The 26,968-nt window shown below is 45.7% G+C and overlaps 1 protein-coding gene and 1 pseudogene across 6 annotated transcripts in view; both read right to left on the bottom strand.

Moving 5' to 3' along the window:
• Nucleotides 1-26,968, bottom strand: part of Map3k13 (mitogen-activated protein kinase kinase kinase 13) — a 109,384-nt gene that overhangs the window by 16,122 nt on the left and 66,294 nt on the right. For 5 of the 6 annotated variants that reach the window (XM_006522583.4, XM_006522582.4, XM_011246016.2 and 2 more), the window contains 9 exons: nt 24,878-25,434; nt 18,646-18,829; nt 13,381-13,572; nt 12,042-12,200; nt 11,399-11,557; nt 10,765-10,873; nt 8,544-8,653; nt 6,196-6,312; nt 3,029-3,166 (listed from right to left, as the gene is read on the bottom strand). In XM_006522583.4, the coding sequence (XP_006522646.1) occupies nt 3,029-3,166; nt 6,196-6,312; nt 8,544-8,653; nt 10,765-10,873; nt 11,399-11,557; nt 12,042-12,200; nt 13,381-13,572; nt 18,646-18,829; nt 24,878-25,349 (1,640 nt within the window). In that variant the 5' untranslated portion in view covers nt 25,350-25,434. Of the gene's footprint in view, nt 1-3,028; nt 3,167-6,195; nt 6,313-8,543; nt 8,654-10,764; nt 10,874-11,398; nt 11,558-12,041; nt 12,201-13,380; nt 13,573-18,645; nt 18,830-24,877; nt 25,435-26,968 lie in introns of those variants that run through there. The other variant, NM_172821.3, reaches the window with a different exon arrangement.
• On the bottom strand, nt 20,143-20,866 carry Gm6467 (predicted gene 6467; annotated as a pseudogene).

Here is a 26,968-nt window from a genome sequence, read left to right as displayed (position 1 = left end):
AGTTCCTGACTCTAGGTTCCTCTCAAGTTCCTGCTGTGGCTTCCCTGGGCTGTAATCTGTAAATTGACCCCTGCCTCCCCAAGTTGGTTTTGGTCAATGTTTTATCACAGCAACAAAAAGCAGATGGAACTCAACACCCGTCTAGTTCTAGACTAAATGGCAAGCTGGACTTTAGACTTCAGATGGTGACTGATGGGAAACAGCCTAGGAGGACCTGTTCTTTTCTCTCCTTTCTTTTCTCTCCGACCTCTCTCCCAAAGTCTCTGAATCTCCAACTTGGAAATGACTGAACTGTCTAAATAATCTAACACCTCCACCTCTGAAGGTGACTCACAGCAGTGACTTGCAGGCTGCCTGCCCCGGTTTTGGCTCTTGGACTCACTTGCTGGATAGGCTGTCCCTAATTAGTACCACAAAAGGCTAAAGCGAGGTTTGTGCCAGCTGCCCCTGAAATCAGCCTCTAGGCCAGTGAGCAGAAGATGGTCAGCTCGGTAAGCGAATAGACCTGGATGGAGCTCATGGTGTGCCCGTTAGAAGTTAGCACTGCAGGGTTCTAGGCTAGAATGTCCGTTTTCCCACAGCCTTCTTAGCACTCAGGAAATAAAGCAACAGCTGACAAGTGGGACCTCATGAGATGAAGGTAACGGAGTGAAGCCTTCGGAATGGGGTAAGGTAGATTTGACAGGGGTCGGTGTGGAAAAAAACAAAGAGCTCCCAAACAAACAGGAAGTGACCAAATTAAAACAACTAGGCTAAGGGGATGAACAGAATTATCTCCAAAGGAAGACTTACAAATGGCCAGGGCTGGGGAAATGGCTCTGTCAGCACAGTGCTTGCCACATAAGCCTGGGAAATGAGTGTGATCCCCAGCTCCCTTGTTCAAAAAAAAAAAAAAAAGGAACCTCAGCTTGGAGTTGGGTTTGAGGGGGCTTAGGGGGAATGAGGAGTCTGAGACAGGAGGATTCAGCCTAGCCTATTTAGTGAGCTCTAGGCCTGTGAGACCCTGTTTCAAAACAAACAAACAAACACCAAAAACCTTAAAAGCCAATGTAGATGTCATGAGGAACAATAAATAGTCGAGTGAGCTCTCCTCTCTGTATGTGCATACATGTGCAGCTGAACACATGTGCACATCTGTACACACACACACACACACACACACACACACACACACATTAAAACTACTGTGAGTTCCTTCTCACCTCAGTCAGTAACTCTCATCAAGAAAAACAAATGACAGCCAGTGCTGGCCAGGATGTGAGGAGGAACTTATTTACCACTGGCGGGAGTGTAAACTGGTCCTGCCGCTGTGGAGATCAAGAGCTCGAGTCCCCACATGACCAGTTTTACCACTCCTGTGGAAATACCTGACGGACTGCGTGCCCTACCACAGAGAATCATGTGTACACATGTTTACTGCAGCCTCGTTACCCATCCACAGAACAGAGGGTAATGGGAACGAGGTACATGCGTACTGCAGAATTTTATTCAGCTGTAAAGAAAACCGAAATGATGGATAATTCAGGAAAATAGATGGATCTGAAAACTATTAAGGTAACCCAGGCTCAGACACAAACACTCCATGTTCTCTGTCATATGTGAATCCCAGCTTCTGATGTAGACACATGTCTTTATGTGCCAGTGAGCATGTGTAGAGGTCAGGAAATGAGGAAGAGGCCCTGGAGAGTCAGGGCAGGGCTTCTGAGGAAGAAGGGGAGGAGGCTGGGGTTCAAGCAGGGATGAGGAGCAGGAATATGGGAGGTGGAGAAGAAGAGAGAGAAGAGAGTGGTGGCCTCAATGAGATCTGAGAGTGTTTGGAAATGCCATAAAACCCCCTGCTACTTTCTTATTTGTACTTAAAAGTAAAAAACACATTCTTGGCCTGCGTTTTCTCCTTCCTGGGTTTTTTTGTTTTTGTTTGTTTTTGTTTTTGTTTTAACTGCACTTGGTTCAACTCTTACAAGCTCAGGCTTGGGACATTCTCTCCTTCTGTTAACCTGTCTGGGATGGAGCCAGTTCTTCGGCATGTGAGAATTCTAAGGCTCAATAGCATCTGGTAATTCCAAAAGGAATGAAAGGTATCTTAAGATATTTTCAAAGGTGCGAGGCATCGAACTTGGGCTTCGAGCATCCTAAGCGTACTCTCTACAGAGATGTATCTCCATTCTTTAATTCTGAGTTTAAACCAATATAAAGCAAATGTTATAAAAGAGGAAAGAAATCAGGCAGTGATGGTGCACACCTTTAATCCCAGCACTTGAAGCAGAGGCAGGAGGATTTCTGAGTTTGAGGCCAGCCTGGTCTACAGAGTGAGTTTCAGGACAGTCAGGGCTATACAGAGAAACTCTATCTCAATAAAACCAACCAACTAACTAACAGCCGGGCCAACCAACTAATGAGCAAGCAAATGGGGGAAAGAGTAATTTCTTAAAAGTTAAACCCTGATTTTGAACGCCAGTACCCTAAAGGTGATTTCATGTTATTCAAACTACACATCTGGGTGTGATCGAACACACTTGTTATTACCCCAGCTACTTAAGAGTTTGAGGCAGAAGGACATTGAGTTTGAGGCCAGTCTGGGCAACAGCAGAAGAAGATGGAGGAGGTGGAGGAGGAAGAGGAGAAAGAGGAGGAAGAAGAGGATGAAGAAGATGATGAAAAACAAACAACAACAACAAAGTAAACATACTGATAAAAATGCACAGATCACTGTGTCAAAATCAAGACCTGATTACTCAGGTCTGATTTACTCAAGAGGATACTTACTGGTGTTGAAAGAGGCAGAGCAACATGGATGGATAGCAACCCAAATCTGCCTGTCCTTCCTGTATGCTTCTCTAACTTGTATGTGGTGCTCAGATAAAGTGCCTCAGGTAGTAAATGTGAGACGCCTGGGGTCTTCCTGTGTGGTTTCATCTACAGCCCAGTACGCAGCTGGTGAGCTACAAAACAGTCCCCCTGTCCCCCTCCACACACACTCTGAGACCACCTTTCCCAGGTTCCTGATGGTTGGACACAGGGGGCTCACCGCTTAGTCTGCACCCCAGCCTTGTGAGGCACACCCTTCCTTTTCATGAGTTTCTCCATGGCATTCGGGTGGATGATTGGACGGACAGGGTGTCGTTTGTAGGTTCCAGGGTACTTCTTTTCCACTGCTTGCTCTCGCCTGTGGGACAAAGGAAAAAAGACACTCATTGGTTTTGGTAGAATAAAGGCTTGACAGAGATTGATGGAAGACGGAGGCTGTGGAACTAGACAACACCCTCCTAATCCTCACCTACAGAAGAGGAAGAGTCAGAATCTAATAAGGGGTTGCTAACCAGAGCACTACATTAAGTAAGCATCCCCCAAATCACAGGCGGGCACTGGGAATATGGCCCAGAGGTTAAGGGCAGTAGCTGCTCTTCCAGAGGACCTGAGTTCAATTCCTAGCATCCAAGTCAGGCTCAGGTAGTTCACTACTATCTGTAACTCCAGATCCAATGGGCCATAGCACTAAATAGAGTTCTCAAATTGCTGAGAAACATTTAAGGAATGTTCAACACTCTTAGACATCAGGAAAATGCAAATAAAAATCACTTTGAAATTTCATCTTACCCTAACTAGAACAGTTAAGATTATACTCCCCACCCCCAACAAATAATGGCAAATGCTGGCGTCGATATGGGGAAAGGGGGACACTTATTCACTTCTAGGTGAATGTACACTGGTACAATCACCATGGAAACCACTGTGCCACTTCCTCAAAAAGCCAGAAATAGATCTATCATGTGACTCAGCTATGCTACTCTTGGTCATATATACAAGCAATCCATGTCCTGCTACAGAGAGACCCACTCATCTGTGCACATCGCTGCATCAGTCGTAACAGTCAGGAGATGGGAACAGCCTAGACACCCGCACACCGGTGAATGCATAATGAAAAGGTGATACATTTACACAGTGGAATAAATGGGGCTGAGCAGTTAAGAGTGGTGGCTGCTCTAGAGAAAGGGGTTTGATTCTCAAAGTCCACAGGCAGTCCACAGCCCTCTGTAACTCCAGTCCAGTGGATCTGATGTCCTCTTCTGTCCTCTGTGGGCACTGCATACACATGGTACACAGACACAGATGCAGGCAAGATAACCATAATATACAAACAAGTTTTAAAAGAGAAGATAGAAAAATTTCAAAATTGTCAGATAGATATGTTTATTATTTCCAGACCATGGAGGTCGGGAGAACACTGAGGGGTGCAGCCCAGTGGGGGGGGGGCTTTAAAGAGAAAGGAGATATAAACGCAGTGGTATAAAAGCTTGAGGAGGATGAAAGGAACAGGAAGGGTTAAATTGGCATGGGGGATGGGAAAGCTGGGTAGAGGGGGGGATATGGAGAGAGATAAAAAAATCTCTAGAAGCTTCTCGAAACAATTAAATGGAAAACTACCACACACACACACACACACACACACACACACACACAGAGAGAGAGAGAGAGAGAAATATAGTTACCCTATAAAGGTTTGCCAGTGCCCTTACTAGATGCCATGGGCTGGCAAATAAGAAGATGACTTCTGTAGTCTGGAGCCACTGCTCTTGGCTTCCTTCCAGAATGTGACAATAAGACCCCATTGCTGAAGGTCTTGTGTTTGAGTTACATAGCACAGAAACATGAAGCTGACACTGCCCTGGAGGCCCCATCATTATTGGCTAGCTTCCATAGTGCTGGATGGTTCTACATGTGCTACTGGTGGAGGAAGGGAGTTATGGATCTAACCTGCTGTGAACTCTGAAACCTACGATCATGACGGGCCAGCCTGGCGAGGCACGCCCACTGGTGCAGCAGTGGCACAGAGCGCGCAGGGGCAATAGCTGCTTTCTCATTTGGCTTTAGACAAAGCCCACAGCTGGTATCACCTTCAGGCTGAGCATCTCTGGCTAAACTAGAACAGGTCCTAAAGGAGAACCTCCTACTATTCTATTCATTGGACACAGTGTCAAATCGACTCCTAATGACTTCTCTGTACACCTTTAGATTTATGTATCTCTCTACCTCACCTGAGAAGTAGGTAATGATTCATACAGAGACCTGCAGCTGGCCAACATGGAGCGCATAAGAGGCTGTTGTGAGATGTTTCCTACAGGGAACATAAAACATGGTGCCCTCTCCTCCCAAAGGCTCAGAGCTCATGGCAGAAGAAGGAGCAGAAAGACTGTAGAAGCCAGAGGTGCTGAGCAAGCACAAGATAACAGCATCCTCTGGAGACAGCAGGACAGTGAGTGACACACTTGAATCTAAAGTGGATCTGTCAGCATGCACCAGTCCCGTGCAAGCTCAAACCGAATCCTAGCAAGGAGAGAGGAGTCTGACATGGTGACATGCCCCTAAGCCGAGGAGCTGCTGCCTGACAGCTACCCAGGGAGGGAGAGCTGGTTTTCTTTAATGTTGGCCATAGTGGGCATAAAGTTGGATGGGTAGGGAAGTGGGGGGGGGGAAGACCTAGGAGAAGATGGGTAGGACTGAATACCGTCAAAACTCAGCTCATTTTATGAAAACTCTCAAATAACTAATTTGAAAAATGCTTCAAGTAGAAAAGAGGTCCCATTCATATTAATACATATAAAATTGTGAATAAAATGTGTAGTAAATTATCTTTGAAACAGATAAGGGTGTGGCCAGTGCAGAGTATCTTCATTTGCCCACAGGTTCTGGCTACACCTAACAGATACCAGCTCGTTGTACAACCAGGCTGCTACTCAAGTTTAGGCAAACAAACTGAAGGTACTGAATTTAAATTAACTCAACTTTATTCTGTCCTTAGCTCAAACTCCTGCATTAATCTTTCTCTTCCCCAATGTGATAAAGGACTGAAGCTTTGCTTATTTGGGGTCAAGACCCCCTGGTTATTTTGATAGTATCAGGGATCCCTTAAACAGTTTCCAGCAGAACTTTACTCTCAATGGCCAGCAAGTCTCTGCTTATCCACACTAAGTTCTTCCAAACATGAAGCCCCTCTCTGAACTCTGGCAACTGAAGTACACATGCTAGCCCAGGGAGTATGCCCGTACCAGACCTTGCTTGTATGCCTCAGCCAAGTCCTTAAGGAAATGTGACTAATATCTGCATGTGCACTGTAGCGGCCCCACGCAGGAGTGACATGTCCCGTTGACTGACAGACTCCAAGCAGTGAAGATGGACCCCGGGCTGAGTACTCACTTAAGGAGCTCCTTCTCGCGCATCTCCAGCTGCAGCATGATGGCGCTCAGCTCCATGTACAGATTGTTAGCCCGTTCGAGCTTTCTCTCGTAGTGCTCCCGAATATCCAGAGCATGCCTGTCAATGAAAACACAGCATGAGCAAGACCCTAATGACATGTGCAGTGGTTTGCTTCAAGGCACTAGGTCCAGGGAAATCTGAACTGTGCAGTTTATCCCAAGGGCCCCTCCAGCCATAGCATAGAGCCAGGTCGGCCACAGATAAAGAATATATCAGGGTGCACAATTTTTTTTTTGAGACAGGGTTTATCTGTGTAGCCCTAGCTGTCCTGGAACTCATTCTGTAGAGCAGAAATCCGCCTGCCTCTGCCTCCCAAGTGCTGGGAATTGCTGAGTTTCCTGAAGCTTTGAGGTTAAACTGCTCCACCTTCAGAACCACGAGCAGTACATTTCTTCTGTTTATAAATTGCTAAATCTATGGCTTTTTTTTTTTATAGAGACCTAACTGCCTATTACAGTGGAGGCCAGGAGCTAGAGCTTATAAACTCCTGGCCTCCCACGGCACTGAGAACAGTGGAAGTGCTCTAAGACTCTCTGTGGTAAAGGACCCTACAGGTGGGAAACAGTTGAGAGGCGGTAAAGAGTTACACATGAAGGAAGCTATGTGTGTGGGTGTACATGGACCATGGTGTCCATGTGGAGGTCCAAGGTCAACCTCAGCTGTCGATCCTCACCTAGTGCTGAGCAGGGGTCCCTGCTTGCCTCTGCACTGCACACCCCAGGCTGGCTGACTCAGAAGCTTCTGGGAGCCTCCTGTCACTGCCTCCCATCTTGCCCCAGGAGCTCTTGGGTCACAGCTGCCATGGCCTGCTTTGAATGGGATCTGGGAATTCGAATTCAGTTCCTCATACTCCTGTGGCAAGACCTTGTCACTGAACCATTGCTAACTACAGGGTAAGCTTCTGTTGTTCATATGTTAATCTTTTTATTTTTTTCTTTTGTTTTTTTGTTTTTTGTTTTTTGTTTTTTTGAGACAGGGTTTCTCTGTATAGCCCTGGCTGTCCTGGAACTCACTTTGTAGACCAGGCTGGCCTCGAACTCAGAAATCCGCCTGCCTCTGCCTCCCGAGCGCTGGGATTAAAGGAGTGCGCCACCATGCCCGGCTTTTGTTAATCGTTTTTGTTGTTGTTGTTGTTGTTAATCATTTTTTTTTAACTCACACGAAAGTTGTATGTATTTACAAGGTACCAAGTGATATTCTGATATATGTATTTGTTGTACAGTGTTCCAATCAGGGACTGGAGAGATGGTTCAGCAGATAAATGCATGTACTGGATAAATGCTCTTCCAGAGGACCGGAGTTCAGATCCCAGCACCCCATCAGGTGGCTTACAACCACCTGTGCTCCAGGACATGTGATACGCCTGGCCTCTGTGGGCGTCCACACTCATGTGGTCATACACAGACTCAAATATAATTTAAAATAATAAAAGTGGGAAAAAATCAGGGTAACCATGGTAGTCTCCTCCAACAATGATCATTTCTTTATGCTGGAAATATTCCAAATCCGTTCTTCTAAGCTTCTTTAATTCAAAATTAAAAAAGAAGAAGAAAAAAAGAAATCCCAAAGTTTAAGTGTGGTGGCTCGGGCCTACAATCCTCGTATCCAGGAGGCAGAGGAAGGCAGGCTCCAGTGATTTCTAGCAGCATAATCTACATACTAAGACCCAAGCTAGCAAGGACCACACAGAGAGACCTTGCCTCAAATAAGCAAACAAACGACTCCGAGTGAGGGAGGAAGCGAGGTGAGCTATTAAGCTATTATCTTTACCTGTCGTGACGAGAATTGAAGAACTTTCTTCTAATTATAACAGCATCCATTAGTCAGCTTCTCCCCCCTCCCCCGCCCATCCCTCTGCACAACCTCCCAGTCTACAGCAAGCACCATCCTAGTCTCTGCTTCTTTGAGATCAGCCTTTTCAGACTCCCCGGGAAGGCCAAATCTGAGCAACTGAGAAAGCTAGGGGAAAGATGAGGGAGAAGGAAGTGGCGATTCACCAGTGTTCCTGCTCATGTCTGAACCTTAGGGTGAGAAGAGGGGCGGGGTCAGCTGACCTGAGCACTGGGGTGAGAAGAGGGGCGGGGTCAGCTGACCTGAGCACTGGGGTGAGAAGAGGGGCGGGGTCAGCTGACCTGAGCACTGGGGTGAGAAGAGGGGCGGGGTCAGCTGACCTGAGCACTGGGGTGAGAAGAGGGGCGGGGTCAGCTGACCTGAGCACTGGGGTGAGAAGAGGGGCGGGGTCAGCTGACCAGAGCACTGGGGTGAGAAGAGGGGCGGGGTCAGCTGACCTGAGCTCCTCCCTGCGCCGGCGAATCAGTTCTTCATCTAATCGGTGTATACAGGTCCCTTCACTTTTGATTTTCTCAAAATGTTTCTTCACTTCTTCTCTCCATTCAGCCTGAGTGAGGAAAGTTTAATTTTGTGAATGTTGTAGTTTCCTTCCCTGACGGGTCCATAGGACCGTGTGCAAGGCATTTCCTTCTGTGCCTCTGCATGCTTTCCCCAAACTTCCTACAAGAGCTCCGGCAGGGGAGTGCCAGAAGTGCCAAATCAAACCCCAAACATCCCCACCCCACCCTCTGTCCTGACACAGTGCTGTCTCTTTTCCAGTTTCTCCACAGCAGTGGCCATCAGAACAGCACAGGGTACAGTGATCTGGACAAAAGTGATCAGCTGACGGCAAGGGAGTATGGAGGCAGAAAGAAAGTCCTGCTGACGGAGGTTCACAGGTCTGGGAGGTTCTGAGTCATCTTCACGTCCGCTGTCACACTGGCTTTGCTTAGGACAAAAACCCAAGAGAAGCTCAGAAGCCCAGCATCCCAGAGAGACACAGCCCCTGCTTGCACTGTTAGGAGTCCCATGAGAATGTCAAGTACACAACCATGACACATACGGACAGGTCAGACCTACATAGGCCCCTGGGAGGCCCTGTGAGCTCTGCTTAGTTGATTCTGTGGGCCACGTTCTCGTGGTTTCTTCAACCTCCCTGGCTCCTACAATTCCTCCTCCCTTTCTCACTAGGATTCCCTAAGCTCCGTCTAATGTTTGGCTGTGGGTCTCTGCATCTGCCCCTACCCTAACATTTATTTTTGCATTTAATTTTTAGTCAATAAATATATGTAATAAACTGTCTCTTCTGACAATAAATCTTTGAAATAATATTGGGAGCCACTGCAGAGATGGAATTCGAGTCAGAAAAATTCATTTTAGAAACTTAATAACATTAAGTGAGAAAAAGCCATATGTCTACTATGAAAGTTAGTACTAATGGTTCAGTTCTAAGCTGGGCCCGTGGTGCCGGCCTACAAGCCCAGCTATTTAGATAATGAGGCAGGAAGAATCCCATGTTCAAGATCTGTCTGTGCTATAGAGGGAGTTCAAGGCCAGCCTGGGCAACTTAGCAAGACCTTGTATAAAAACAAAACAAAATAAAACAAAACACCAACAATAAAGTCTAAGGTAGAGCTGGTGGGAGAGTGATTGCCCAGCACCTGAGAGGCCCTAGGTTCCACTGCTAGTGCTGCCACGATGATGATGATGATGATGATCTTGTACACACAGAGGGATTAATTACCACTATGCCTTGTGATCATGCCCGTGTCTGGCTAGGGATAGGAAACATTTCCTCGTCTCTGCTCGCTCCTTGCTCATAGTGACAGTGGGCAGAGCACCATCCTTACTGCATTTTCACCCAACAGCCATACTCCTCCCCTTCTCTGGCTCCGTGCCTGTCTAGCCTGCTCTGTCCTCAGTCTGGAGAGTCTAGTCTGGTGGCCCGTGACCTGCTTCAGCCAGTGTGGCACTATGGCAAGCACGATGCCATGCAGCATGAACATCACCTGTACTGGCCTTGCTTTCCTGATCCATTTGCCACTGTGAAAGCAAACAGGAGTGAGGAAGCCTGAGCTAGCCTGAGGCGGGCCTAGCCTGAGGTGGGGCTAGCTTAAGGCGGGCCTAGCCTGAGGCCCAGCTAGCGGCCAGGCAGGACAGAGGAGCTCTAGCTCCTAGCCAGACGCCAACACACCTGTTAAGGGACCACCTGGGACCAGCCACCTTCCTGCTCACCTGGGATCTGACTACAGACATCCAGGTAATTCCAAAGCATCACAGAAACTGTGTGGCTTAAACTGCCTACAGAATGGTAGGCTAAATAAATACTTTTTTTTTAACATGTAAGTTGTGGGAAATTTTAGTACAGTGACGGCTAACAGATGCTGTAATTCTGTCGTGGCTGTGTCTGGTCCTCAAGTTCCTGCCCTAGTTTTCAGCTTTTGTGCATCAAAGTGAGCAAGGCCTTCATGAGGAGCAGCAGTGACATTGACTCCAGTATAGCCTCGATGCGGCCCTCACACCCTCTCCCCTCTTAACGACGCCACCAGGATTCACAGTCGCACCTCCAACTATCACAGTTACTGTCTCACAACGAATAGGGTCATGTGACTGTTACGTGGTTAACAGTACTTCTTAGCTGTCCCTTCAGTCCCACGAGGCAGGGATGTGCTGGCTTACCTGAGACTTGAAGTAAGTTTCTTGAGGGGTGGCGAGCACATCTGCAGACGCGATATCCAGATGCATGAGCGTCTGCCTGAAAGAAGGTCGGTTGCGAGGCTTACTCTGCCTAAGAGGAAAGATATCATGCTCATCTCAGAGGCTGTGTCTGGGGGTAGAGGGCAGGGGCTGAGGCTTTATTCTGCTTATGACATACACATTTTATTCCAAGAACTGCTATATCCCACACAGCTTAGATGTGCTGGAGTACAACGGGAAAGGCAGGTAGGATAAGCATCTAGAGAGGGCCTGGAGAGTTAGGTCTGCGACCTCCTGGGGACAGTGAGGTGATTCCAGCCATCAGCCTTTAGGCAGGGAACTGTCTCAAGACATCACACTGAACCCCTCGCTCATAATTTGATCAGTCATACGCAACTCCACGAGTAGGAGCTGGATCTGCCCTATTTCACAGGTAACAAAAAGTCAGAGGCAGCGTTTGAGTGCAAGGTTCTAAAATTCTGCAGCTTTCGTCATTCCACCACAATGTGGTTCCTTCCAAGCACCCTGTAGAGGTGCCTCTGCTCTTTTAGAGAAACTTTAATAGCTCTTTAGGCAGAAAAGTAAGAGAGAACAGCAGAAGAAATGCCATTCTTACCATGTCTGTTTCATAAGGATTTTGAATCCATCCGGGCAAGTGGAAGGAACTGGGAGATGCAAGCTGTTGCTGCCGACACCCCAAATGATGGCGGAAGAGTCCACATCCTTGTAGGGAATCTCCCCTGTCAGCAGCTCCCAAAGTACCACACCAAATGACCTGCAGCAGGCAGGGACACAGAAGGCGGTTCAGGGGGTGGAGTCACACTTCAGCTCTTTAATTAATTAAAGACCTGGTCGATGGGCTATGCTTGCAATCTCAGCGCTCAGAGGCTGAGCTGGGAGGCTCATGAGTTCAAGGAGAGCCTGGGTGCATGGCAGGTTTCAGGCCATGCTGAGCTGTGTGGTGGGACCCACATTTATCAAGACCAAGTCAATTTCGTTTCATATATTTTACTCAAAAAAAGTGAGCGTCATGCTATGCATTTTATAAGGCCTTCGACACTAAATGTTGTTCAAAATTAAATTCTAGTTTCCCAGGAAGTTCAGTGTATTCATGGAGATGCCTCAGAACCGATCCTGGGTCAAACCTTAGATAATGTGAAACCAGAATCAACCGGAAGTGAGATGCAAAGAAGTGAGAAGCAGGAAGGGCAGAAATCAGGCGGAAGTGGGCGGGGCTTCGGCCAGGGAGCTCTACCCACCATATGTCCACCTTCTCCGAGACAGGCTCATTCCGGATCACCTCTGGTGCCATCCACGCGACGGTGCCAGCGAAGGACATCTTGGTGCTTTTATCACTGAGTTCCTTAGATGTGCCAAAGTCTGAAATTTTCACTGCATCTGTGTGAGTCACTAAAACACTTTAAAAAGAAACAAAGAAAACAAACAGATCATTAGCGCTAGTGAGAACTATGAGTGTAAGCAGTGAGTGACACGCTGCCCACCGGCTTCCACGCTGCAGAGTTCAGTTTACAGCTCCCATTGCTCTTGGGCACCACATAGAAGCCTGTGCCCGGCAGGCACTCATCCTTCTCCACTTGCTGACAGTGACTTCTGCCAAGCCACTGAGTCTTCTAACCTATTTTCTCTCTATAACCCACGAATGGGATGATGGCTTCATATTCAAGAGATGTGCCTGAGCTAAGAAGAGCGCCGAGTCTTCCCCGTGCGGGGGATGGGCACTGATAGCCAAAGTTCAAGCAGGTTCCTACAAGGCTTGCTTTGCTTTTTACAAGAGCCATTTACAATGAGTCCTGGAACGAACTGCGATTGCTAGTTTTAAAGGTGTATACAAATGAGAATATTGATACTCTCCAACCCCCTACACACACACACATACACACACGCGCACACGCACACACTGACTTCACCTGAAGAAACTCTTTCAACTTGTTAGAACGTTAATGATTTGGTTGCTGGGCCCTAAACACTACAGGGACCTAATTCTTACAGCCATTATGAATCTTGTATCTGCTTGTTTCTTCCTGTGTTACACTCTCAGAAGCTCAGAGCCAAGTCTGAAGTGTGCCTCAGATAACTGTACTGATCCTGTGGTCTGACTCTTGTGACTGCGTCTCCCACTCTCTGTGCTGGAGACTGAATCAAGCATCCCACCGCCGAGCTGTGTTTCCAACCTGTCTCTGTCTCTTATTCAACCATTTTTAAATTTTGTTGTGCTATAAACATTTCTGAAAGTCAATTAAATAGTTTTTAAAGTAGAGGAACCCACAATCCAAGGTTTCAAGTAGAAAACGGCAGCATTAACTATTTGATGTGATGAAAGATGAATGCTCTGGATCATAGTGAAGTTGCTGCATAGCTGTACATTTCAAGCCACAGAAGGGAAAGCCTGAGTTAAGGACCTGGACATGTCTCCACGGTAAGTGATGAGCTCAACTTCTGTGCTAAGATGTGCAAACTGTTATCCACCGTGCAACGGAAATCGAATTACAAGTCTGAGACCCTCGGCCACACTTGATAAAGACGTCTTACTTCAAAATCAGAAAACAAAACAGGTGAGCACAGAGCTCTAGAACTCACTTGGGCGACTTGAGGTCACGGTGTATAATCTTGTGGAGATGGAGATAATTCATTCCACTGGCGATTCCCGTGGACCAGTCCACAAGCAGCCGGGGCGTGATCTTCCGGCCAGCTCTCAGGACCTCGTACAGCTGTCCGTGGGCACAGTACTCCATGATGATGCAGTAGCACGGGGCCTGAGTGCAAACACCCCTTTGAAGAAAACATATTCGAGTCCATGAACATAGACAATATACCTGCATACACATCTGCATCTTGGGAATGTTTAACAAGGCCCACTCCTTACCCAAATGATACCAAAATAATACAGATAACAGTTCTTGGTTCTTAAATAAGAATTGTATCTTTCTGGTCTGCTGATTTCTCTGGTAAGTATATAGGTGATTTCTGCTTTTTTCTTAAGTCTAGACAGCAACAGGCTGTGCTAATCTGGTAGTTTTGTGTGACACCATTCACTCTGAGACAAAAAGTATTCTTTTCTGGTGCTTGGATAGACTGGATGCGCTGAGTTTTTTATTTAAATCATTAAAGTAATTTAAAATATTTTCCTTTTAAACATAAACAGATTTAATGGCATATACAGAGAATTAAAGTATTTATATTTTTATAACTGCTTATTAAATTTTAAATTACTTAAATTTAAAATAATTAGACTGAGGAAATTAATTAATAAATAAATAGAAAAGTTAAAAAAAATGGATCAACTTTTTATCTTCCATATAGTTCTGTCAAACTCATTTAGAATAAAGCTAACATTATATCATATTATACATCTACACAGGTGATAGTTCCATTGATTCCTGTATCTTCCATCAAACTTGTCTTGGTCATTTAAGTCCAAAGGGATCTTTTTTCTCTCAGTAGCCATGAGTTTTCTCTGTTCATACAGACTGCAGACTCTGAAGGTGGTGGTGGTCTTCAGGGTCTCTTTTCTGTGAGGCCTGAGATGTCTAACTTCACTCTAGCCCTCACAGCTGATAGCCCTCATAATTAAATTGGGAGAGACATGGGTGTCTATCATCACAGGATAGACCTAAGCTCTTCCATGTTTACAGGGAAGGCTCAGGGTGAAAGTGAGTTATTTTACCATACTGGATCCATTCAGTCAGTCAGTGACAAGCGAGTCTAGCTTCAAAGCCCAGGTCCTGGCCCTCACTATATTATACTCCGTGTGTTTTAAATTTCTGCATAAAGAGTCATATTGGGGATTCCTATGTTAATGCCGTTAGCTCACTAACTAGAAATAATGTGAACTGTACATCATAGTTCTGTTTTCAAGATGGATCCATTTGGTAAGTATGCTCAGACACCCTCAGACTCTCCGGGGAAGTTACCAGAGCATGAGGGCCGAGACAGAAACAGTCTTCAGCTGGCCGCCCATTCCCATCTCCCAGGCTGAGGCGGGAAGCAGTGGAGGGATTATGGTGCAGCATAAGGCACTGACATGTACCCGCATGTCAGCCTTCACTTCGCCTGCCTTCTGGAGCTGTGGGACTCCACACTGCGCCCTCGACTTCACTCCAGAGTGGATTTGGAGGCACCCATGAGCACCCAGCCTGAACAAGCCCCAGAAAGCAGGACTTTTGTTGCAGAATGGCACAGTACCACACATTTCATTTCACCTCTGAGTAACAGCCCATCACAGAGTTAGAACTAGAAGAACAACGAGCTTCATATCCTCTCTCCCAATTACGGCAGCCATCACCTGCATCCAGTCCCTGTCACCATTATATGCTTTCTTGTTCTGCCTACATACGATTCGGGACCCACACGTACATCTGTTTACATCAGTGGATATGTTAAAATGTCTGTATAATGAGGGAGAACAATCAGTTTTTTTTTTTTTAATCAAATGCCACAAAGACATCAACTACTCTTTTATCATTTTCTAGGATGCCTAGAATTCTTGACTTTTAATGGAAAATTTTGGGGGAAATTCAGTGAAGCATATGTGAACAACTACAAATAGGTAATTGATCACTGCATAGGAACCACTCAGGGAATAATGTAATACACACAAGAAAGCAAGGACAATTATGCTTGCGTGGACTCAGCATCTACCCAGCCGGCACACGGATGGAAATGGTCTAACAGAGACGCATCTTGTGAGCTTTTCTTCTAACTCTGACAGGTGAGGAGTCATCATTCCACCTGTCCCCTACTGTGACAAGGCTTCCAGGCAGCTAGAAATAACAGCTTTGTCATCAGTTTTAATTACTACCTTCTCTTGGGATTGAATTCTATTAGAAACAGTCAAGTTAGTTTTTCTTAAAATAAGGAAAAATGACTGTTGTCTTCCCATCTTGTACTTTCTTTTTGTGTGTGGCTCTTACTAACTTCAAATGAGTCTGTAAGCACAGAAAGACGTGCTAAACTCACCCATGCCTTCCAGAGAAACTTGACTGTGACTCACTGACCAAAGCAAGAAATGGCACGTGACTGTAAACGTGACTCAGTCTGAGGGGTCCTAGGCTCACCATGCAGAGGGAGAGATGATTTGAATGTGTTCAGTGTAGGGAGTCAGGCCCCAGCACAGCCTGGGAGTCTCTCCTTCCAGTGACACACAGCTTCCTGCCTTCCAGAAAGCCCAAAGGCACACGGTAGTCAGTCTTAGCGATCTAGGTTTCAAAGCTTGCTCTTAGTGCCCTCTTCCATGAAGGAAAGCACAATCATTTCAGTGAAGGAAAATGGAAGAGAAAAAATGGTTCTATTTGTCTGTCTGTCTGCCTGCCTGTCTGTCTGTCTGTCTGCTGAATACTATCCTTCTGTTAACTTGAAATTTATTGGCTCTGGAAAAATTACATTTAGCCTCTAAAGCCGAACATTTTCACCAGGGCACTCGATGACAGGATTATGACAGTGGCTGTTCTCTGCACAGGTCGCCGCCTCAGCCTCTGTATTCCAGCGGATGCAGGTCCTCTTCCCACACCTTTTGCTTGCTGTAAGGGCTCTCACAAGGGAATCCAAACTGCATCCCATAAAACTACCCAAGAATTAACTCTAGGTGCTCTCTCTGGGGATATGAGACACATGGCATCTTTACTTCATGAAAGTAGTTTTCCAGAGGAGGAGCCCTTGGGGCTGCTGGGGAAAGTTGCTCCTGAGTTAAGGAAGGACAATTTGTCATTTTTTTCCACGCTTGCTAAAGCCTCATTGGTTTTACCATACTACCTCCCAAAAGTTTAAAATAGGTCTGACATGCCAAAGATCCTTTTCCATCTTCTGTCTCACTTAGGCCACAGCCCCTGTTCTCCATTCTTCCTCTTCTATTACTTGTCCAGGGTTGTGAACGGACAGCACAAAGACAGACAAGGCGGGAAGCTCAAGGGAGAGGCTCAGGCAGAAGGAAGTGCAGCTGAGCCTGGCACTTGCAGCTAGTGCTGCAGCGCATTGGTGGCACTCTTAGCATACCAACTCCAGTGCTTCCTACCAATTTACCTGAGACTGGCCTCTTCAGTTAGAACCCTTCTTAAACCATGGGTTGGAACCCCACATGGGGCCACAGTGGAAGGGTCAGAAAATGCCTGGCAATGGTAACATGTTTCAGAATGTACAATGAATAAAATTAATTCAAAAATCAAACACACAGTGAATCCAAGTGCGCCTTGACCTCATGGTGGCCCTGGTCCGTATAGACTTTGCTTGCTGTCAGCTACAGACACCATCAAACACTGTAATACCTCAGCTCACACTAGAGACTGAATATTATGGATTTTTATTTTTACTGTATCTTTTTCTGTTTTTTCAGAAAGATAATTTAATTATGGAAAACAAACACTTTAGCGTTTTCTTATCATTCTTTAGCAGGTTAAGTGCAAATAAATCTTGCAAATCAGCAAACCTTTGGATTGTTGTGTTAGAATACTACATTTCACGTGCGTGCGTGTGTGTGTGTGTGTTCACGTGTATGGCTGTGCATGTGTGCACAAGTGTGTTTGCAGGAATGCTGGCCTATGGGGCATAGAAGGAGGCCAAAAGTTGACATTAGGGAATCCTTCTTAACGACTTCACCTCATTTCTTGAGACAGTGTCTCCCACTGAACTTGACCTTGCTGTTTTGTTCAGACTGGCTAGTCTGTGACCACCAGAGCACCAGGAATGAGTCGCTGCTCACTCAGCACTGGAGTTTTGGGCAAACACCCTCACATCCAGGATTTAGGGAGCTGGGATCTGAACTCTGGTCTTCACACTGGATAACAAGCACTTTATTTACAGACCATCTCCCCAGCCCTAAAATGCTTGATTCTAAAATTACTATTTGAGATGCATAAAAGGTCATTGAATTAGTTTTACCTTGGGATTAGGACAGAATTTCCAATGATTTCAGAGACAGCCCTGAACATGCACACTTCTGCCATTTTATACTATGTATTTGTGTATGTGGTGTTCTCAGCACAAACAGCTATGAAATCAAAGTTATCAGGCAACTCCGAAAAACACTGGAGATAGTGTGCATCCTGCAGAATTAAATATTCAGCCAAGACTTAATTCTTTATGAAATTCTTTATGAATTTATGACTCAATATTAGGAAGTGCAAGTGCAATTACACGGGCAAGAAAGGGCTGTGAATAGAAAGAGCTTAAGAAACAGTGGATTTACACACATACTTGAACACGACTGCTTTGTGAAATGAATGCATCTCCAATGACTCTACAATTGGATTTAGAAAGCCATGTTTGGTGTTTCTAGGAGAGGAATGAAGTAAAACCTGATCCTGCTGTACAGAGACACCTGTCTTCATGAGTTACTATTTAAGAAAGATGTTAACAGACACAAATATACGTTGTCACTGAGGGAGGACTGGTTGTGTCACTTGAGATGCCAGAGTTGTTGTAACTGAATTTCAGGCTGTTGTTGGGTATTCTGTGAAGTGACCTTCACTGCTTTACTGATATGGCTGATCTACAGTGGCAGGGCTCTCCTCCCTCCCTCCTGTGCATTTGGTACATGTCCTTGCAAGATGAACTCCTAGACTAAAAGGTTTGATAATATGACTCAGGCTTCACAGTCCTTTAGCACACACTAGCACTGTGCTAAGCCTATCAAGGGATTTTGAAATATCTTCCAAAGCAGAAACCCAAGTGTATACAATGGAGGAATAAAGTAGCCCTATTTCTCTAAAACCAGTCCGTAAACAAAGCTGTCCAACTAACCAACCAACCAAGTCCCCACCACCCACCCACTCACCCAGCTAGCTAACTAACTAACTAACTAACTAACTAACTAACTAGGCAAACAGCCCAGCTGAGCAAGTGCCGACCTACTTGAAGGCGATGATGTTAGGGTGCTTCAGCTTCCTCAGATGCTTGATGTCCGTCTCATTTTGTTCTCTCACCTTCTTGATGGCCACCTCCTCTGCTCGGAATTTGCCCAGGAAGACAGCTCCTTGGGCTCCACTACCCAGCCATTGCAGCTCTGAGATTTCCTCAAATGGCACTTCCCAAGTATCTAGGCACATGATCAAGAAACAAGCTCAGAATTTGCTGAGACCATTCTACAGGCCATTCTGAAGGTACCAACGTTACCCTATCGGGAACAACCCTACTCTCTGATTCCCACCAAAAGACATGACCTTCCTTTGAACCTTGGCACTACAGGTCACATACTGGCAAATATTCATTTTTAACTGCTTAACTCAAGCAGGCCTGAGATCTCGGGAGACTTCCTCCAGAAATCCATACCCTGACACGCGGCAACCTCTCCCCTGTTAAGCAGGGATAACCAGCGGCCCTTCTGTCTCCACACTGCCATCCTTCCTCCACCACCCACCATAGGTGCGTTTTCATTCTTCTGGACCGCTCATGCAGATGCTCAATGGATCCTCCCTGGATCCATCTCAAAGACATCCTCCTAACAGCCAGACTTTGCGGAACACTTTTCTCAGTGTTTGCCTTTACTGAGTGCTTACCACATACCAGAAGCTAGCAGAGTGATTGAATTTTAGCAGAGTCATGTTTAATTTTACCACCTTTATGTCTCTGGCCTTATTTTTTTAAATCCACATATTCTTTTTGGTGTGTGTGTGTGTTATATGAATATATACATGCAAACATCACATAGAAGGCAGAGGACAACTTTTCGGAGTCAGTTTTCTTCCATCCCAGAACCTGCGGATCAATCTCCGGTCCTTAGGTGTGGTAGTTTGAGTAGGAATGTTCCCATGTCCTCATGTTTGAATAGGAATGTCCCCATGTCCTCATGTTTGAATGTTTGGCCATAGGGAGTAGCACTATCAGGAGGCATTGCCTTGTTGGAGGAAGTGTGGAGGTGGACTTTGAGATCTCTATGCTTAATCTCCTGGCTGTCTTCAGATCCAGATGTAGAACTCTCAGCTCCTCCAGCACCGTGTCTGCCCGCATGCTGCCATGCTTCCCATCATGATGATACTGGACTGAACCTCTGAAATTGTAAGGCAGCCCCAATGAAATGTTGTCCTTTGTAGGAGTTGCCTTGGTCGTTGTCACCTCACAGCGATGGAACCCTGACTAGGACATCAGGCTTGCACAGCAAGTGCATTTAACCCACTGGACGCATCATAGTTAAAGAGGACAGAACTAACGCACAGCGTTGAGTGACTACGCAAGGTCACATGGCTGGTAAAGCAGGGCCAGCCATTCTAGAAATAGCACTTTCTCTACTGTCCTGCATTGCCTGCCGTGCATGAAGGAGCTGGGGAGGCCGTGGCTATTGCGCACAAACTGTCCACCCAAACTGCACTGCTCTCAACTTTTGCCTTCTTTTAAAGAATACTTTTTTTTTTTGAAAGAAAGGCTATTTTATTAAAAAGAAAAACAAAAGGGAGATGGGACCAGAGCACAGGTTAGTCCATCTGGGCCTTCAGCGTCCTGGTGGTGATCTTGTCTTTCTCAATGACGTGGACGATGACGCCCATGCCTGACACTGCATCCCGGTCCACCACGTTCAGCATGGCCTGAGAAATGGTTTCAAACAGGTGTTCTGGATCCATGTTGGGCTCCCAGAGAGACTCACACATCCCATACATTTATTCGGAGCAGGTACCACAAAGTCATCAGTCACCATGGGGCAGCCAATGAGGTCCAGAGAGCAAATGAAGGGCTTGAAGGTCTTCGGGTCCAGGCCAGCAATGACAGGCTCTGTGTAGTAGGGACCGAACCGCTTCTCATACAGGAGGTTGGCCACCATGCTCATGAGGGTGTAAGGCTTGATCTGTCGACCTTCTTTCAGCTCATACAGGTTCAGTCGGAACTTGAGACGCTGGGCAACTGTCTGGACGTCAGTGGCCAGGCCGGCCAGGCCTATGTAGAGCCTGTCACCCATGGGAAAGATCTTCTGGAAGTCCGTGGTCACCATCTGGGCCTGGATCCCGAAATGCCTGTCTGCAGCGATGGCCACACAGTTCTTTCCCTTCATGGCCATGACGGCCCCTCCATTATAGGACATAATAGACATGATTGCGCTGGAGTGGAAGCCCGATCCCCAAAGCGTTGCCTGCAAACCGGCTCTGCCTTTCTCAGGGTCCTTAAAGAATACTTTTAAAAACTTTATTCTAAGTAACCATTGGTAATTTATATTAATGCTTATCTTTTTCTGTGTTGGTTTTTAAGATAAAAGCATATATCATTTTTATAATGAATAAAATGGTCTTTTATTCTGAGACAGGGTCTTGCGTAGCTTAGATTGTATGCCTGAGGATGACCTTGGTCCTCCTGCCTCGACTTCCTGTGCCTGAGCTAACAGGCATGTTCCACCACTCAAAGCTTAAGATGTCACAAGTAAACAATATATATAAATAATATACACATATATAAAATAAGTACAAACATGTAGATAAAACACTAGAAATCCACTAACATGCACTTTTAGCTTACAAAACCTAACAAGGAACGCATCCATTGGTCCTCTTCAATGTCCCCTCCCCCTTCTGAAGAGACCATTACCTCAAGAAGCAAACACAGTGGTGTGGGGAGGACAAGAACGTCAGTTTAGAGGTCACAAGAGATTCCAGACTCACCCACAAATGGTCTGTGGAACACTAATCGAAGTAGCTCTGAGTTCTTGGTTGTGAATCTGTTCTAGTCTTAAAAAAACCAATGAAATCTCTGCCCACTGTGTCCATCAGAGAGTAGGGACAGTTACTCAGCATCCAGGAGAGAGAACCTCTCACAGTTCACGTCATAATAAAGCGTGGTTTCTCATAACGGTACTAAAGCTTGACCACAACATAAGTGGAAGACCACACAGCGCTGTTCACCACCGGGCCATCTCTGCAGGCCTCATACTATAACTGCAAATAAAACATGCCCTTTCTTCATCTATTTCTTCAGAGTGAACCCTTGGTTGGAGTACAGACAGTCTCACAGCCTCGGGGATAAGGCATTCCGAGCAGGTACACAGAAGGATTTCCGTGCTTGATGCTGAGAGTACTGACACCAGAAATGCTGGTTTCATCACACTATGGCAGTAATGAGCATATAATTGTTGTTTCATTTTAATTCCCAACTTCCGTACATGTGTCTTCTAAGTGTGAGTGGGTTTGTCAGTGATAAACGTTTTGTTTAGCATCTGCTCATCAGAAGTGGAGAGGCTTCGGAAGCTATCTGCTCAGGCCGTACATTCGCCTGTTTATCACTTCCCTTTGTATTCTTTTCCAGTCCCCTGCACGGTCTGTAGTCTGGATTCTGTGCTTCTCTATCATTGATTTTTAAAGATGGCGCCATGGTAATGGCATTTGCCATCAAGTCTACAGACTTAAGTTTGGCCCCTGGGTCCCTGAAGAAGAGAACCACAAGTTGTCCTCTGACCTACACACACACATGCTGTAGTATGCATATTACAAACACACATGTGTACACACACACAAAGTAAATAAAAAATTGTCTCTTTATAGTCAAGTGGAGTTTATTTTGGTATATGGTATGAAGGCTGATGTAATTCTATTTTTACCTATATAAATATCTAGTGATTTGTTAAATAGTTCTCTCTTTCAGACTGCTTTATGATGCTCATACTATAATTATTATATATTTCAGAAGCAATGTCTATTAATTAGCAGTTTTATAAAGTGGGAAGTGAATTATTAAACTGCAAATGACATGCATTTTGGCATTGAACTCCCAACTGTTGACAGTATCATAATAATGCAATTCTCCACTAGTGACAGCTCCTGCTGCAGACATTCTCTGCAGCCAGTGAAGCCTCGGCATCCCCAGAGATGAAGGCTCTGCACGGGCAACTGGAGAGGGCACAGAGAGCACGAGACAGGCACTCAAGCCAGGCTCCCAACAACTGATTGCCAGGACCAAAATGCAGTGATGCCAACTTCGTCCTCTTTGTTTAACTTCACAGGTTAACTATCAGTAATTAGGAAAGGACCTGACTAAATACTGATAATTAACCTGTAAGGAGAGGCTAAAGGAGAGGCCAAGACAGGACAAAGCAGAAGTAAGAGAGTCTTAAAGACACATAGAACTGAGCCCCTAGAGAGCCGCACAGATCACTAATGCGACTGGCCCGCTGTTTTTATACCTGTACACTGGCACTTCCCCAGAGCTCTCTGTCTTGTTTAAGCACCATGACTACTATTTCTTATGTGATATCACCCTGATCCACAGACTGAGGAAGTCCCTCATGCCTGGATGCTTTAAGGCTTTGTCTGTGCACTCGGATCTGGCCATGGCAGTATTGGGTGATACTGCAAACTACTTGGCAATAAACGGTTTCAATGTACTACTTTGGCATCACGACTACAACTTAACAGTATACTAAAAGGAAGATGCAGACATGATACTTCAAAAGCCTAGTGATACTTGTGATCCACACCAAACACAGGGGCGCATCTCTCATCCTTTGGTGGCCTGCGATGCAGGATTAGAGATTAGCTTCCTGATCCGGACAGGAAAAGCACAACATTCGATTCTGGCTGGCAAGTCACTTTTTGGGGCCACAGCAGCACCAGCCTTCAGTAGGATATACTATAGGCCTGATAGACTGGGCTTGTGTCTTAATTATTTCCAAAATGAGCCTTTCTGAAAGTCACATGATCAACTGGAAGATGAGTTAAATATAAATTTGTAGGACAATAAAAGTCAAACAACTAAAGGGCTTCTTTTAGCAAGCATGGATAATAATTTGTCTGAGTCTGAAGCTCAGTGGTACACTCGGATACAGAGGTCTCCAGGTTAGGATGCAAATAAGCACAGAACAGGCAGAGGCCCTGAGAACCAAATGGAGCTTATTGAGGAAGTAGATATCGTTTGGTTCTGTGAGAAACAGAACAAAGCTCTTCTAAAGCAAACCAAGGCTAGGCATGGTGATACACACCTGCAATCCCAGCACACTAGAGGCTGAGAGAGTTAGAGGCCAACCTGGGCTACATAGTGAGTCCCTGGATAGCCATGGCTACAAAGCAAGACCTAGTCTCCAAAACAACACAAAAATTACAAATGAATAACTAAGCAGAGGGCTGGGGTGTGGTTCAGAGGTACAGCTGTGTACGTGTGGTACACACACCCCTCCCCAATACTGTCCTCTGACCTCCACATGCCCAGCCCCCAGCTACATACACACATACACTCACACAAAACAAACAATAAAAAGAAATGATATGCTCTGTAAAGCAGAGTCTGCTGTATTCTGAGCCTGCTGCACCTGTACTGCAAGACAAGACTTCTTTTTTATTACAACGTAAGGCAGGCCTGGACTCTGATGGGCTGGGGCGGTGTCAGTTTGGTTTTGAACTAGTCAAGTGGCCATTGGGCTTGTTTAGACCTGTGTTTTTGTTTTTTAAGTGACAGTTTCATTATGTTGCTTAGGAATGGCCTAACTTAGCTCAGGTAACCCTCCTGCCTCAGCCTCTGAATAGTTAAAAAGTATAAGCCCATGCTACTGTGCCTGACTTTGGCCATCAGACTCTTTTTATTTGTTTGTTTGTTTGTTTGTTTTTTCAAGACAGTGTAGCCCTGACTGTCCTGGAACTCACTTTGTAGACCAGGCTGGCCTCAAACTCAGAAATCCACCTGCCTCTGCCTCCCAAGTGCTGGGATTAAAGGCATGTGCCACCACTGCCCGGTAGACTTTTTTTTTCTTTTTTCTTTTGGTTTTTGAAACAGGTAGACTTTTTGACCCTATAAATGATCAGTAAGAAAACAAACGAACCCATGATGCCAATCATTCATAAGTTACATATCGATACAATTATATTAAACTATTAGATATCTTCAAAGACATGTGATAACAGACATCTTAAATGAGACAAATGGGCCCTCCAAGGCTTCTCTTTATGACCTTAAATGTGCTCTCTACTCCACACACCATTAGGCCGCTGGACCACAAAGTCTATTTGGCTCTAAATAAGAAGGAACCCCTAAGCATGAACTTGCTCCATTCGGAGTCTGTAGGAAAGTGAAACGGGTGGTCATCTGGCCTCCCTGTTGACCCACTCCTTAAAGATTACCCAGTTACTGGTGGAGTGTGCTACAAGAAGTGCCTTCCCAGGACACACGTGCTCTGGCTTACCTTGCTGCTGCAGCTTGTAATCAGTGGAATATGCCTTCCCAATGATATTCCACACGGGCCTGAGACATCCAAACAGTCCTTCGAGAAACCCGCCGCTGCCGCTGCCTGACCTGCTGAACTGAATCTTGATGTCTTCTGGTCCGTTCGTGTTCTCTCCATCCACAGTGTTGCTGTTCCCCAGAGACAGGGTCATCTCTGACTCATCCTGTTCCCTTAGCTGAAGAACACTGTTCTCAAACTGGCCCCTAGAATCCTCGCTTACACTGGTCAACACTGTTGTGGAGATCGGGCTGCCTGTGATCTCCATCAGCTCTGACTGTATAGCCCCCCTCTCCTGAGGGTCCTCAGGGAGCTTGGGTGAAGGGTGGTTCCCCATAGCTGCAAGCTCATTTCGTCCACCAGAGGTTTTGTTCTCAGTCAAGGGCAAGTGTGGCAAAGAGGAGCAGCTCAGGTGCTCCTGAGGGTTGGCCATTGTGCCATGAGGGTGACCCAGGTCCTGAGATGACAGTCAGAAGATTGCAGCAACAGAGGTTTGATGCAAGAGAGGACTCCAAAACCTGGAAAAAAAGGGAGACCATGAGGCCACTCTTTCCTTAGTACCTACACTCTTCCACTTCTGATTACACAACCAAAACACTGAAACAGGGCTGGAGAGATGCTCAGTGATTAGAGCTGACAGCTATTCTGGGGACCTGGGTTTGGTTCCCAGCACCCACATAGCAGCTCACAACTCCTGTAACTCCAGTTCCAGGGGATCTAATACTTAGTTCTGACTTCAGAGGGCTCCAGAATGTACATGGTTCACACACACACACACACACACACACACACACACACACACACACACACAGGGAAACACATATATACATAAATTTAAGTAAGTATTGTTTTAAAAAACCGCTGAAACCAAGAGGAGGTTGGGTACAACGGAATACAGGGCAGCAGTGAAAAATAACGCACTTACTATCATGAGAGACTGTTCATGACAAGTCACTATAAGGAACAGCTAGGATAATATATGTGACACATGCTTGAGAAAGTATTAGAAGGATATAAACGCACATATTCCAGAAAAGAGACTGGAAGGACTCATACAAAAAATGAACAATAATTCATTTCAGGGGGTCAAACTTCAAAGCTAAGCAGTTTCGATTTCCATGGTGTCCCAGCATGCTCTATTAACAGCCGTTTTGTTTTGAGACAGATTGCCACATGGTCCTCTCTCTTCCTTCTCCCTCTATAACCATTTTAATCAGAAAAAAATTCTCCTTACAACAAGGGAAACCCAGGTTGTTCCGATACATACATGCATATGATGTATAGACTACTGTATGCCTCAGCCCCTCTTCCTCTCTTTGTTCTGGTGTCTTAGGCTGGAGTAACTTCTACAGCTCTCAGTTCATACAGACAAAAACCACAGGTGCACAGCAGGGTAAATTCCTGAGCTATAACGGGTTTTGTCAATCTAGGGCAACACACCTAAGCCCCGGGTTTTTAATTATTCTTCTCTTCTGATCTACCCACCAGAAACACTGGGGAAGGTCTGAACCTCTGAAAACAAGATTTGCCGTAGATTATCAGATGGCAAAAATCAATCTCAAATTTTCTGAAAGCAGGATAAGACTCTTATCCCAGAAACAAATGAAAAGCTGGTAAATGAGGTGACGTTAGACTAGAATGCTTTCCCACAGCAAAGGAGACAACCTAATGTCTTGAAGAGTCAACTCATAGGATGGGAGGAAATATTCATGAACTACACATCTACTAAGATCTAGACTGTATAAAAACCTCAATTCAATAGCATTGAAAACGGGCAGTAAGCTTAAGCAGGCAGAGTCAGCACGTAGTCAAAATCCCTCTAAGAAATGCTCAGCATCAACTCACCAGGCTTGTGTAAAACCAGAACCACAGGGAGACAGCAAGCAAGGGCAAGGGCCGACTACCATCAGTCAGCTGTGAATTAGTATAGCCACTGTGGAAAACAGCATGGTAGTTTTGCAGAGCTACCATGTGACCCAGCAATGTGCTCCTGTCTAAAGGACATGAAATCAGTCTGTCAGAGAGACATCTGGAGTCTCACATTTACTGTAG

Source organism: Mus musculus, chromosome 16 (genome assembly GCF_000001635.26).
Source record: "Mus musculus strain C57BL/6J chromosome 16, GRCm38.p6 C57BL/6J".
NCBI classification, from domain to species: Eukaryota; Metazoa; Chordata; class Mammalia; order Rodentia; family Muridae; genus Mus; species Mus musculus.
This window is presented reverse-complemented; position numbering and strand designations above follow the sequence as displayed.